We start from the raw sequence: 12,462 nt of genomic DNA, 5'->3' as shown, positions 1-12,462 counted from the left end.
TACAAATGTGAATATGAATTATTTAACATCTGTCTCAGTCAATAATACCATTGCCCTCTAACACTGCCAAAGTGTATCATACATAATGACGAGCACGCAGTCATTGATAGTTCGAGACAGCGCTCGCTTAAAAGAGCATTAAAATTTATGGAGCTTTTATAGACATCTGTATAATTTTCTCAGGGTAAATCCCCACAAAGACACTGAGACAGGCACTTCAAACAAGTCCAAGGTCAACCAAGGACAGCCAAGATGGAATGGAAACATGTTACAAAAGCAAGTCTCAAAGGATCACAGGTATCCCTACCACAAGGAGGTGTCTTATATCTTTCGGAGGGCATGCTGGGATGACTTCTCCCTATAGCATTGACAGCGATGACTCTGAACTGGTAGTTAATGTGGCCGTAGACCGTCAAGGGGGCTGAGAACTGGCTGCTAGCCACTCGTAGAAGCTCCTTCCACGTCCCTGGTTCCCAGTGGTTCTCTTCATACTGGATGATGAACTCTGATCACAGGAACAGAGCACAGCTGTCATTGAATATGCAAAGCGCATGCTCTCAATACACTGTGGTGCAGCCCCAGTGGGAGCCCCCTTGAAATATTGTAGAGCAATGTATGAGAATGAGCAACGTCCATGAAAATTACTTCAGAGAAATTTTGCTTAAAGCAAAAGCCTACTTCAGAAGCACAGAAAATGTGTACCATTACACATGAAAGGGTACGCCAATAGAAACGTTTTGCATTTGTTCTGTAACCCTGACATCACAGTAAACATTTTTTTTAGATGAGTTTTACCTGTTATGGGACTGTTATGATCACCAGCAGCCGCCCAGTTGAGCCTCACACTGCGGTCTTTCAGATCAGTGAGCGTCAGTTGAACCGGTGGATCAGGGACATCTATGTCACATTTCAGACACAAGACTATAAACAAGCTTCATATCAAAATAACTGTATCTGAAGACCATTAGCAAGAGGAGCAGAATCGCTTCAAGAAATAACTGGTGCAATAATGATCTTTTCCACTGTGTTTTGTGTTTTAACAGTTTGTGGAGATTGCTGCACCACTATTTTTCCAAGCAGGTCTATTATTGTGGTGTTAAAGTAATATATGAACATAACAACACAATCTAGTCATTCAGTCTAGTCTCCAAAGGTCCTTCAATCGTACCTAACACAGTTATGTATGCAGAAGCTGTGTCCTGGTCCAGTGATGTTCGAACAATGCAGGTGTATTTCCCTTGACCACTGTTGCTCACATTGACAATCTGGAGAATTCCATCATCTGTGAAATATCTGCAAATAACCCAAAAGAGGTTCACAATCAATGTATCAAAATAATAGTTTTAGCTGTAATTAACATTTCTCAATTTATGAATTCATTAATGAGACATCAGGCTCACAATTATTTCATTCATGTAGTAGTTCCAAGTCTCTGAATTTCCTTTACAATGAATCTTACATTGTTTCAGGAGCCAATATATTGTATAGCTATGAAATTAAATAAGCAATATGCATTCCAGGGATATTTATTGCATATTTATTTGTTGGCAGCAATAGTAAATGTTAAAACAAAAGGCGTGAAACAATGGTTGTATATGTCAACAATTGTTGCCATATAAGCGTGTCCAAGATCCAAGAAAAATCTTGTAAAACGCTAGTTAAAAATATGTGCCAAGTTCTTGGAAATGTACACTTTATGTTGGTTTCATATGGTTCCAAAGAACTTTTACAAACTTTCAACAAATGTTTACATTTAATTCCTCTAAAATTGTTTGGTGTAACTAAGTATAAAGTAATAAATATTTTCGGTCACACTTTAGTTTGGGGACCACATATTCACTATTAACTATGTTTGCCTCAAACTCTACTGTTTATAAGTAGTTAGTAAGGTAGTGGTTACGTTTAGGGGATGTAGAATGGTCATGCAGAATAAGGCATTAATATGTGCTTTATAAGTACTAATAAAGATCAAATATGCTAGTAATATGCAAGCTAATAAGCAACTAGTGAGAATTGGTCCCCAAACTAAAATGTTACCATATTTTTCTTAAACCTTGAATCTAAAAATTATTATATATAAAAAAGGTAAAATGGTAAAACTGTATATATTTTGTATTAATATTATGATTATAAATATAATTAATAAATAGTCATAATTTTTTAGGGAGTCACACCACGTGACATTTTACAACCTGAACTATCCTTGTTTTTTAATCCTTAAAGGTCAAATTATCGTAATAATTTAAGAGACTTACTGACTTTGAATCACACGAAAGTCTGCAAATAAACCTCGTAGCAAAATTCAAAGCAATCAATTCCCACAAAATACAAATGTTCAGGCAGACCTGGAAAAATAAAGTGGCTAAAGTAGAAATAGAAACCAGGCAGGCATCCGTCAAATGAAGCAGCCACTTATAATTTAGACGTCTCCATTGATTATAATGGAAGCGATCTAGTTTGTCGCAGGATGGTGTAGACATGGTTGGCAGGCGGCTCTGTGGCTTTTGTTCTGTATGAAATGCCAAATAAGAGCGGCGCTAAATGTTGTCATGACAATCAATGCACAGCTCTGTTCTGTTCTGTGTGTTTTTGTCTACAATTTCTTTTAATTAATAAAAAATAATTTGCGGAACTAATCTGGGGTGTGGATCTGAATCACAGCCTGCTAATTGGTGACCCGAGGTAAAAAATGCAAACATAATTTGTCTCGAAGCAAATAAAACTAAACTTGGCACAGTATTACACTGCATCTACACAGAAGATCCTGCTGGGCATCCTAGTAGAAAGAAGTTACAAGCTCCTGCTCATTAGCTGGAGTACCTTTTGATTTTCAAGAGAGACATTTCCCCAATAAAAGCGCTCTATTACTGATAAAAGCATACAATTACATCTAGCTCCGCTCTGTTACACGACTACAAAGTGTAAGTGCTTAATCCATGATTCCAGCACTGATAAAACTATAAATAAAATTCAAAAATGGCATGGCTCATGCTAATCCTTCCTGTTTTGACTGCGCAACCCTTTCTGAAACGAGGATTTGCTTAAATGGAGAATGAATTCTACTCCGGGGAAAACAGGTCACCCACTTTTCTGAGAAGTTGGAGAGGATATTTATCCCATCCTTCATCCACAAGATCTCCAGCTGTCTTCTGAGGGTGGGGTCGCACTCCACCTGGCACTCCAGCTCGGCCATAGATCCTCTTATGACCTTTATGTCTTGAGGACGTTCTACGATTCTAGTTGAATCTATCAACAGCAGACCTTTAGTTTCAGTAATGACCAGCAAACAGAAAGCTTTTTTTTTGTTTGGTTTGATTAAGGAAGGTAGCTAACCTTTGATGAAAAGTTCAGTGGTGATGCTGGCGGTGCCCTCAGAGTTGCTTGCCGAACATTTGTACTGGCCCATATCTTCCATCTCCACTTTGTGAATCTGCAGGGAGCCATTCTTCAGGAGAGAATATCTCTCTCCATCTACGGAGCCCTCTGGGTCTTCTCTTCTCCTACAAAACAAACATTGAACTCTTCACAGTTCTTCTGAAATAGGGGCCCATGGGAAGGGCCTTTGCTGAAATGACTACAGATGCTCTGTTGATAAAGCCGAATCCAATGTAGCCTAGATTTTTTTTTTAACACGACTTTCAAAATTGACCAAAGGTTTTTGAAAGGAAACTTTTCAAAGAAGAAAAGAGCATAAATATGAGTGCAAAAGGAGGATCCCCTGGAGAGAACAGACATTTCAAAAGGGCTATAGATCTTGCAGTGTCTTTTCTCAATATATTGTCCCTTTTTCCTTCACTAAATTCACTTGACCCTATTGGGTCTGCAGTCAGTGCAATCATTTACCATAATCTGAGGAAAACCCGGGAATAAAATCCTTTTGCATCTAAAAAAGTGTTAATTGAGAAGTCGTTTTTAATAATAATAAATAAATAAAAAGATTCTATATATACATATGTGTCCCAGCGCATCTGCATGTCTTTTTTAAATTAAAACATTTATTTATTTATTTTTATTTGATTGATTGATTTTGAATGGTTGGTTGGTTGATTGATTGATTGATTGATTGATTGATTGATTGATTGAGATTGATTAATTTTGATTGATTTTGATAGCTTGATTGGTTTTGATAGATTTTGATAGCTTGATTGATTGATTTTTATTGCTTGATTGCTTCACCGACCGGATTTTTTTTGGGGGGAGGGGGGGCGGTCTGTATGTTGTCACAATGAGAAAATCAATGGAAAAAAATATTTAGAGATGACTGAACTATATACGAAATATAATGCTGAAAATAATGCTGTATGAACCATTTTGTGTTAAATATGGTCTGAAAATCTACAGAGGCTTAGACATGAGTCTGTAAAAGTATGAAATTTAGAAATGGAAAATGTGTAGGAACCCTGTATAAGATTGTTAAAACTGTGAAATATCCAAATGCGTTGGATTTTATTCAAATCTATAAATCTTAAATATAGGCCCAAATATTTTTCAATGATATGTATAATCAATTGAATTAGCACTCGTACACATGTTCTAACTATCCTGGAAATCCAGAGTTCTCGCGAGAGCACAAGTTGAATTTGCTCAGCGAGTTACTCTGGTGTCGAGTAATGATGCTCATTAAATATGCCTTTGTATCTGAGCTGCACCAATCACATCGGGTTATCTGATATAGGCGGGCAGCGGCCATGAGGCGAGATGATGACAGCTCTGTGACGTCGAAGTCATTAGTAAACATTGCAAGATGGCTATGGATGAACACCAGTTGTTTGAAACGGCGTTGGGCGCTACAATGAAAGATTTAGACTTGCCTTTTTCTAACAGAAGCGGTCTTTTTCCGAACAGAAGACGGTCGTTTTTTGTCGTTTTGCCGACCGGATACGGCAAGAGTCTAATCTACCAGTTAGCTCCGCTGGTAGCTAAGCGTATACGGCTTAGACTGTGTATTGTTGTGATTGGTCGTGCTTGGTGCCGTCCCTCGAGCTGGCCGATTTTCATTAGTCGACGCCCATTGATTTAGGTATGGATTTCCAGGCTATGTCCTAACCATGTGTGACGTAAAAAAAAAAATTATATTCAGTGAAGACAAAAAAGTTTTTAAACAAAAATAGTGCATGACACAATCAATCAATCACAAAACAGCCAATCAGAGCAGCTCTCTCTCTGCGTAAAAACTAGAAATACATATGACCGTATTTACATGACTTCCCTGATGCTTCACTGGATGGCATGGTTTTCATGGTTTACCTTGTCCAATTTGATGAATTTGTCCTATAATATCCGATTCTTCGACAATCAGTCTCTCCTCGTCCAAGTTTGAGGTTTAATATACATACTGTACACTTTCAACGAGATTCAACAAGATTTCAGTGTGCTCCTCATTACAGATATATAAACCAAGAGACAAACAAAATGTAGCACCACTCGTCACAGTTGGTTAGGACAAAAACTTCAAAAGATCAGAAAAGAGACACCTCACTTGTGGCTCGTCACGTTAGGACACAGTGTTAGAATCACAACGCTTGATACCAAACTCACCAGTTAAGGGCGGCAGGTGGCGAGCTAAAGACTTTGCAGTCCATAATCACACTCTTGCCTATCATGGTTGCGTACTCCAGATAATTCCGTGTCAGAATCAAAGGAGGATGATCTGAGAGAAAGCCAGACCATTAGTCAAAAGTTCACACAGACAAACATCAAACAGCCAGTGTGGCATATGGCCGAGGCGCACGAAACCGAGGCACACTCCTGAAATTAAACTGTAAAAAAATCTATTAGCATATAAAAGTGCTGTCTTCTTCTGCCAGAGCTACAAACTGAAAATAGAGACTGAAGTACTTGTACACACACACACACACACACACACACACACACACACACGCACGCGCGCGCGCACACGTTTTATGTTTGTCTTCTATGTCAATTACGAATGAACAGCTGCTGAAACCCTTAAGCCATTACATGTCAGCAAGAGAATCATATCATAATCAAAGCCCAGAAAACTTCAATGAGGACCCACAATCTTCTCTTCTGGCGCTATGATTAATTGATACATGTAAATGATGTGGGTTGTACCTGACCTATTATTGCATTCTAAACATAGCAATACGATTTTCGTTGTTTACAGTTAAGTGAAGTACTCACTCATGACAAGCACGTTCGTATTGGCAAGTATGGTCCCATGTTTGTTGGAGGCTTCACACTGGTACACTGCAGTGTCTCTCTCCTCCGCTCTGAGAATGATTATTCTGTCATCAAGCACTTCGTGACTGGTAGAAGGGAAATCTGCGGGGAAACAAACTTGAATTGGCACTCAAGAGGAGGAACGCGGGGCTAGTTGTCACACTACCATTCGGAAGTTTGGGGTTTGTACAATGTTTTTGAAAGACGCCTATTTTGCTCACCAAGGCTGCATTTTCTTGAACAAAAAATACTCAAATGTTGTTACAATTTGAAATAACCTGTTTTTATTTTAATATATTTTAAAATGTAACTTATTCCTGTGATGGCAAAGCTGAATTCTCAGTGTCTACAGTGTCACGGGATCCTTCAGAAATAATTATAATATGCTGATTTGCTGCACAATAAACATTTCTTATTATTATCAATGTTGAAACAGCTTTTGTGGACACCGTAATACATTTTTTCAGGATTCTTTACAGCATTTATTTGTAATAGAAATGGATTGTAACGTTATAAATGTCTTCCCTAGTGAAAAATAAATATATAAAAATGTATTTGAAATACATTTATTTTATGCTAAGTATACTACAAATACATTTACATATTTGTGTAGCCTACTTAATATAAATACCCTGCTATTGTACTTTTGGTATACTAAATTGGTATACTTAAAGTCTGCTAAATTGGAACAACTAATTTTGTACTGAATGTACTTTAGATATCCAAAAATAGTGATGAGGTACAACTATAGATATACTTAAGTTTATTTGATTGTGATACAGTGGAAACTATATGTAATGGATTTGTTGTATACTTAGTATGAAATAAATAGATTTTGGTAAAGTTTTTTTTTTAGTGGGGTTTACTTTCACTTTTGATCAATTTAATACATCCTTGCTGAATAAAAGTGTTAATTTCTTCTTCGTTTTTTCGTACTGACCCCAACTATAAAACAATGGTTTGATATTTATTTGCTTTTGTGTTTCATAAAGGTTTACATTTGGCTGAAAAGCCACCAAATAGTGCAAATATTCTATTTAGACATTTTAACAAAATGCCTTGCGATTGCTATTTTGGGGAGCAATAACAGTGGAAATGTTCAATAGCCAAGACTTGAAAGTATCTGAGAAATATCTCAAATAGTAAAAAGCGATACAACTAGCCAGAGAGTTGTCTATATTGTAATAATTTCATATCCTTATAGCAACAATAAACTTGTGAGGTATATATATTTGGAAGAAACAACATTGACTTTCGCTGTATATTATGTACTGATCTATTGACTGTTGATATATATTTTACAAGAGCATGTAATAAATACAGTAGTGGCCACATTTTCACCGCTGTTTAGTCTAAATGATGGGGAAAAAAAGGAACAACAGACTGTTCACACAGCCAGTAATTGCACTGCATTTGGCAGTGGCTTTGAGCCGACATATTCAGTCAAATGGGCATGATAAGGGTGGGGGGGTTTAACACACCATCAAGGGGCTGGCCGTTCCTCTTCCAGGTGATTGTGGGTTGTGGTTTTCCCGTAGCAGAACACTTGATGTTGATGTCAGATCCAATCTCTGCTAACTGACTCCTCACCGGCTCCTCCTGCCAGCTGGGCGGCTCTGAGACACACAACATATGAATACGGATTAAAGCAACTTCCTACTTAGAGCAATACTGCCCCCCTGTGTGTGGAAGTGACATGATTTCACAATTTTCTTTAGTGTTGATGATCTTATCTTACAAATACAAATAATATATATAACAGATTTCATATAAACTGCATACATTTAAACAGACTATTTAAATATATATTTATAGACTCTTTAGTTTTGTGTGATTACTGGATAATGATATTCAAAATAATTTAATACACTGTAGAAATTGATATTATATTAATTTATATAATCAATAAGTTTTTTTTACATTGCATCAACTCATACAAAAAGTTGAAAATGTCTTAAGTTATACAAGATTCAACTAATTTAAGTCAGTTTAATGTAATTTAAGTTGAAATGACTTAAACATCCAAGTTGATTTTACTTTACAAAAACATTTTTGTTTGCAGTGAACCATAGCAATTTCTAGCAACTGGAAATCATAATTTTAAAATTCTCAGGCATTTTTAAATTTTCTAGAAGATTTATTTTTGTCAAAAAGGTTTACTGACCAACTGAGAATCATCAAATACCTGAATACAATTCAGGCTTAAGACCTTCTAAATGTTAACATACCTTCCACAACAACGTTGAAATGATGCACAGCTTTACCAAGAACATTCTTGGCTTTGCACATGTATTTCCCTTCATCCAGTTCTGTGACATTTGGTATCGTCAGAACCTTTCCAAAGTTTTTGATAAGTGAGCGCTTCGGTAAATTATCCCATATCCATTCTACCTTCGGTGTAGGCCTGAGAAAAGTCCAAAATGAATAGCTGTCACTCTCTGTCAGTGGAAATGCTTTGCTGCTGTGGTGTGTATGTAAGCACTAACTGGCCATAGAGAAGGGAACTCACAGTCCTTCTGCGATACACTCCAGCTCCAGCTCTTCTCCTTTTTTTAGGTATGTCGTTGAATGACTGGAGGGCACCAAAATGTTCGGCTTCCTCTCCTGAACTGAATGGGGACAAATTATGGTAAATAGCCTTGACATGGACATAAAAAAAGAAACCTACCTTTAGGTCTGAAATCTCTGAATAAGAAAAATGGGCCAAAGAGGTAAGAAATATAATCATGATGCAAGATATAATATATTCTCAGAAAACATGCCATTATTTCTTTGTAAAGCGACAGTCAGATATTCTTAGAAAAGTGCATATCTCAAACTGAAGAAAACTCTAGTACACACCAGGCACGGCCTAGGCCCACCCGCTTTTCAACAGGCCCACCCAAAACTTTGCTTCAAAAAATGTTTTCCCCATATTTCTAATTTTGTCAAGAATTATAAAAAATCGCCAATAAGCTCATAATTTGAGCTAAAATAGTCTAAATGTTTAGTTTTAAAAACAAATTTAAAAAGCTGGTTATCTCTGAATATTCCACTCCGCTCGCTCTCCGCAGGGTCGCTCGCTCAACCCAGCATGGCCTGCGAAAATATGTGGAATAAGGCCTCTGACAAAAAAAAAAAATTCTAGTCGACTAGTAGTTGTTCATTTAAGCCATTAGTGGACAAATCGCCCCTTTATATTAATTTAAGGGAACCAGGGCGAATAGACGTCATTACATTACTTTCGTGACCAACTGACGGGGTCGAAACATGAGCAGTCTTAAGTTCAAAGTGAAATTATACTGAAGTCTTTCTACATTTTTACAAAATACCCCTGGTATTGATAAACCACACTTGTGAGTGACTGACCACGGCAAAAATATATCTCTGTCTAAAACATTAAGCTTCCATATAGCCAGGATAATGAGCGTTTGTTAGCCGCACTCAAGCACACGACCGCACGCGGAAGCTTGCCACAAAGAACCGATAAAAGTAATCAATATGAATGTGTATAAAATAGCAAGGAGACATTTAATTGCTTATTAATAAACTAGTGTTTTCTGTGTCGCTGCTAAGATGAAGTTGACGATGCGGATTCGCCATGAACGCCAGAGAGAAATTGATTAGGATTCATATGGATTAGGGCTACATAATCAGAGAGTAGGCTAGCCTATTTATTTTTTTATATATATATATATTCGTTTAAAAGTAGACATTTCAAGCTTTCTATAATTATAATAGATAGCCTATTTCTCAAATCTGTGAGGCACAAGCTAAGTTTCGGCGCCCTTCACGTAGTCTACAACGCAAGTGATCGTGCCAGTGCATTACACTGTATATTTGCTTCTTATTTATTAAATACAGGCAATTGGTTGATAAAACATTGATCAAAATTATGTTATACGAGCAGAACTAAACTATTTTTTGGGGAAATATTACATTCCTGACCTCTTTTACAATCTAAATATAGGCTATTAGTTTAGATTATTTTTTATAATATCCCATGAGTCCTGATAAATGCAATTTCAACTATTTCTGAAGTGCTTCATTTATAAAGAACACCGCTTTTTCTTTTATCGGGAAACACAGACCAGGTGATGCGCAATGGAGATTCCAAAGCGCTCTTCTTGATCAGAACCAAGGAGAGCGATCGCGGATCGCTCCGTCCTATGCACCGAAACTTTTTAACAATGCTACAAAATATTTAAAGAAGCTATTAAAATCTATATCATGTATACGTACAGATAATATAACAGTATACTAGTCAGTAATTTTTATTTCGGTTTAACAGTGATTGGATAACGTTTTTAATTTAAGGCCCACCCACAATTGGTCTGGCCCATCCAAAACTGGAATCCTGGCGCCGTGCCTGGTACACACAGTCTGAACTATAGAAATAGCTGACAAACTAGTGCTGAAGCCTTATTCGAAACTTATTGCGGCACAAAGCCCTAAAAAAGATAAATGAACGTTGTTGCATATTTGATACACATTTTACAAAATATTTGACTTTCTTATATTTGTGACTTACCACTCATGATGCCATCCTCCCCTTGGCTTGAATTTACTATTTTAAAAAAAGAAGAAGAAAAAAAGAAGTGTTCGCATTTTCAGCACATTCAAGTGGTAATGAATAGCACAAGAGCCCAAAGAAACACATGGGTGCATGCAAATACAAAGTAGTAAGGATGGGTCAGAGTGCTTGTCCAACTACTGATTAGAATAATTAGGTTTAGACTTTTTAATATATATATTTTATATATATGTGTTCATATTTTTAGCTGTGCTAAACATACTGCATTAACGTCTTTATTTCTCAGTGGATATTAAGTGAAAAAAGCGTAGAGCAGAACTTGATTTTATCCATCAGGAATTGGTTGGATTGTAAAAAATGGTTGGAAGAGCAGTGCTGGAAAATCAGGGGTTGGTCACAACAGATTTAGAAAAAAAGAAAAAAAGATTATTATATTTTTGTTCCTAGATTGTTTATTTACACTAACTGCACCATTGTCTGATTGAGCCAGATAAAAATACAAAAGAAATCCTGCCGACAACCGATTCAGTGGTGTGGAGAGTAAGGAATGTGGTGTTAACTTTTGACGCGACTGCTCCAAGTTCAAATCCGCTATTTATTTTTTTAACTCGTTCATTCTTCTCCCTTTTCTCATTGTATATCAGCTCGGAGTAGCATTTATTTTAAATACAAGTTAAGAAAATATTTGAAAAGTGGGAATAAAGTGGCAAATAAGTTTTGAATAGTGGGAAATAAAGTGTTTAACAGACAGGGGTACTGTAGGTGTAGAGGAAGTATGTCAAGTTTAAGAAAGTATACAGGGTACATGTTGACATTCATGGGGGTTAAGATGGAGATGCAAGTTTGTCCAACAATTACTGTTATAAGCATGCTAAAAAACACAGCATGCTGACAATACACTAAAACCAAGTGCATCTATAAATTGCATTCACTTTAAAGAATCGCCAATACAGCCATTGCTTTTGGAACTAATCTACAACCATCATCAATAAATTCAGGGTGTTTTCAGACCTGGAGATCGTTTGCTTTGTACAGTAAACAGGGACTTCATTTGTTACAATGTTGCAGTTTCTTCATGATTCGGTTCGCTTTCGCAACATTTTAAAGTAGGGCTGTAAGCGATTAATCGCAATTAATCGCATCCAAAATAAAAGTTTGTGTTTACATAATAAAGGTGTGTGTACACATACTTGTGTATATATAATAAATATTTGCATGTATATACTGTATATAGCTTTATATATAATTTATATTATATATAAATTATAAATATTTTAGATATAAATAACACATTTTTCTTAAATGTATACATGAACGTGTGTGTATTTATATTTACAAAATAATTGTACACAGTACACACACATTTATTATGTAAACACAAACTTTTATTTTGGATACGATTAATCGCGATTAATCGTTTATAGCCCTATTTCAAAGTGTACCAAAATGTGTTTTATGCAAGTCACATGTGAGTAAAACTATCCTCTTATTGGTCAATTTCCTCTGCGTCATCCATCAATGGATTGACAAGTTTGCACCGCAAGCTTTTAGTGGCTTTATCTGTGGCTTTTGAGACCATAGACTGTAAAAAAAGAGGTTGAGACACACAAACACTAACAGTATATGAATGTAGCTTTGACTGATCAATTATATTAATATATACACCTCGTTCCGGCGATCTCGGAGCTAATGTTTTGGCGCGGATCTGAGCGCGATGGTTGTGTTCATTTATGTATAAACGAACCGAACTAAGGGAGGTTTTGAAA

General features: G+C 36.4%; 1 protein-coding gene across 4 annotated transcripts in view; it reads right to left on the bottom strand.

The window, feature by feature from the left end:
- The window catches only part of chl1a (cell adhesion molecule L1-like a), a 71,049-nt gene that overhangs the window by 19,878 nt on the left and 38,709 nt on the right, over positions 1–12,462 (bottom strand). For all 4 annotated transcript variants that reach the window (XM_079588776.1, XM_079588778.1, XM_079588777.1 and 1 more), the window contains exons 7-17: positions 10,694–10,729; positions 8,693–8,792; positions 8,412–8,587; positions 7,665–7,799; positions 6,145–6,285; positions 5,539–5,650; positions 3,334–3,500; positions 3,087–3,246; positions 1,169–1,293; positions 796–897; positions 308–505 (exon numbers count right to left, since the gene is read on the bottom strand). In XM_079588776.1, the coding sequence (XP_079444902.1) occupies positions 308–505; positions 796–897; positions 1,169–1,293; positions 3,087–3,246; positions 3,334–3,500; positions 5,539–5,650; positions 6,145–6,285; positions 7,665–7,799; positions 8,412–8,587; positions 8,693–8,792; positions 10,694–10,729 (1,452 nt within the window). The remainder of the gene's footprint in view (positions 1–307; positions 506–795; positions 898–1,168; positions 1,294–3,086; positions 3,247–3,333; positions 3,501–5,538; positions 5,651–6,144; positions 6,286–7,664; positions 7,800–8,411; positions 8,588–8,692; positions 8,793–10,693; positions 10,730–12,462) is intronic.

Source organism: Phoxinus phoxinus (assembly GCF_949152265.1).
Source record: "Phoxinus phoxinus genome assembly, chromosome: 18".
In the NCBI taxonomy this organism is placed as follows: Eukaryota; Metazoa; Chordata; class Actinopteri; order Cypriniformes; family Leuciscidae; genus Phoxinus; species Phoxinus phoxinus.
The sequence above is the reverse complement of the archived record's forward strand: the minus strand, read 5'-3'. Positions and strand labels throughout refer to the sequence as shown.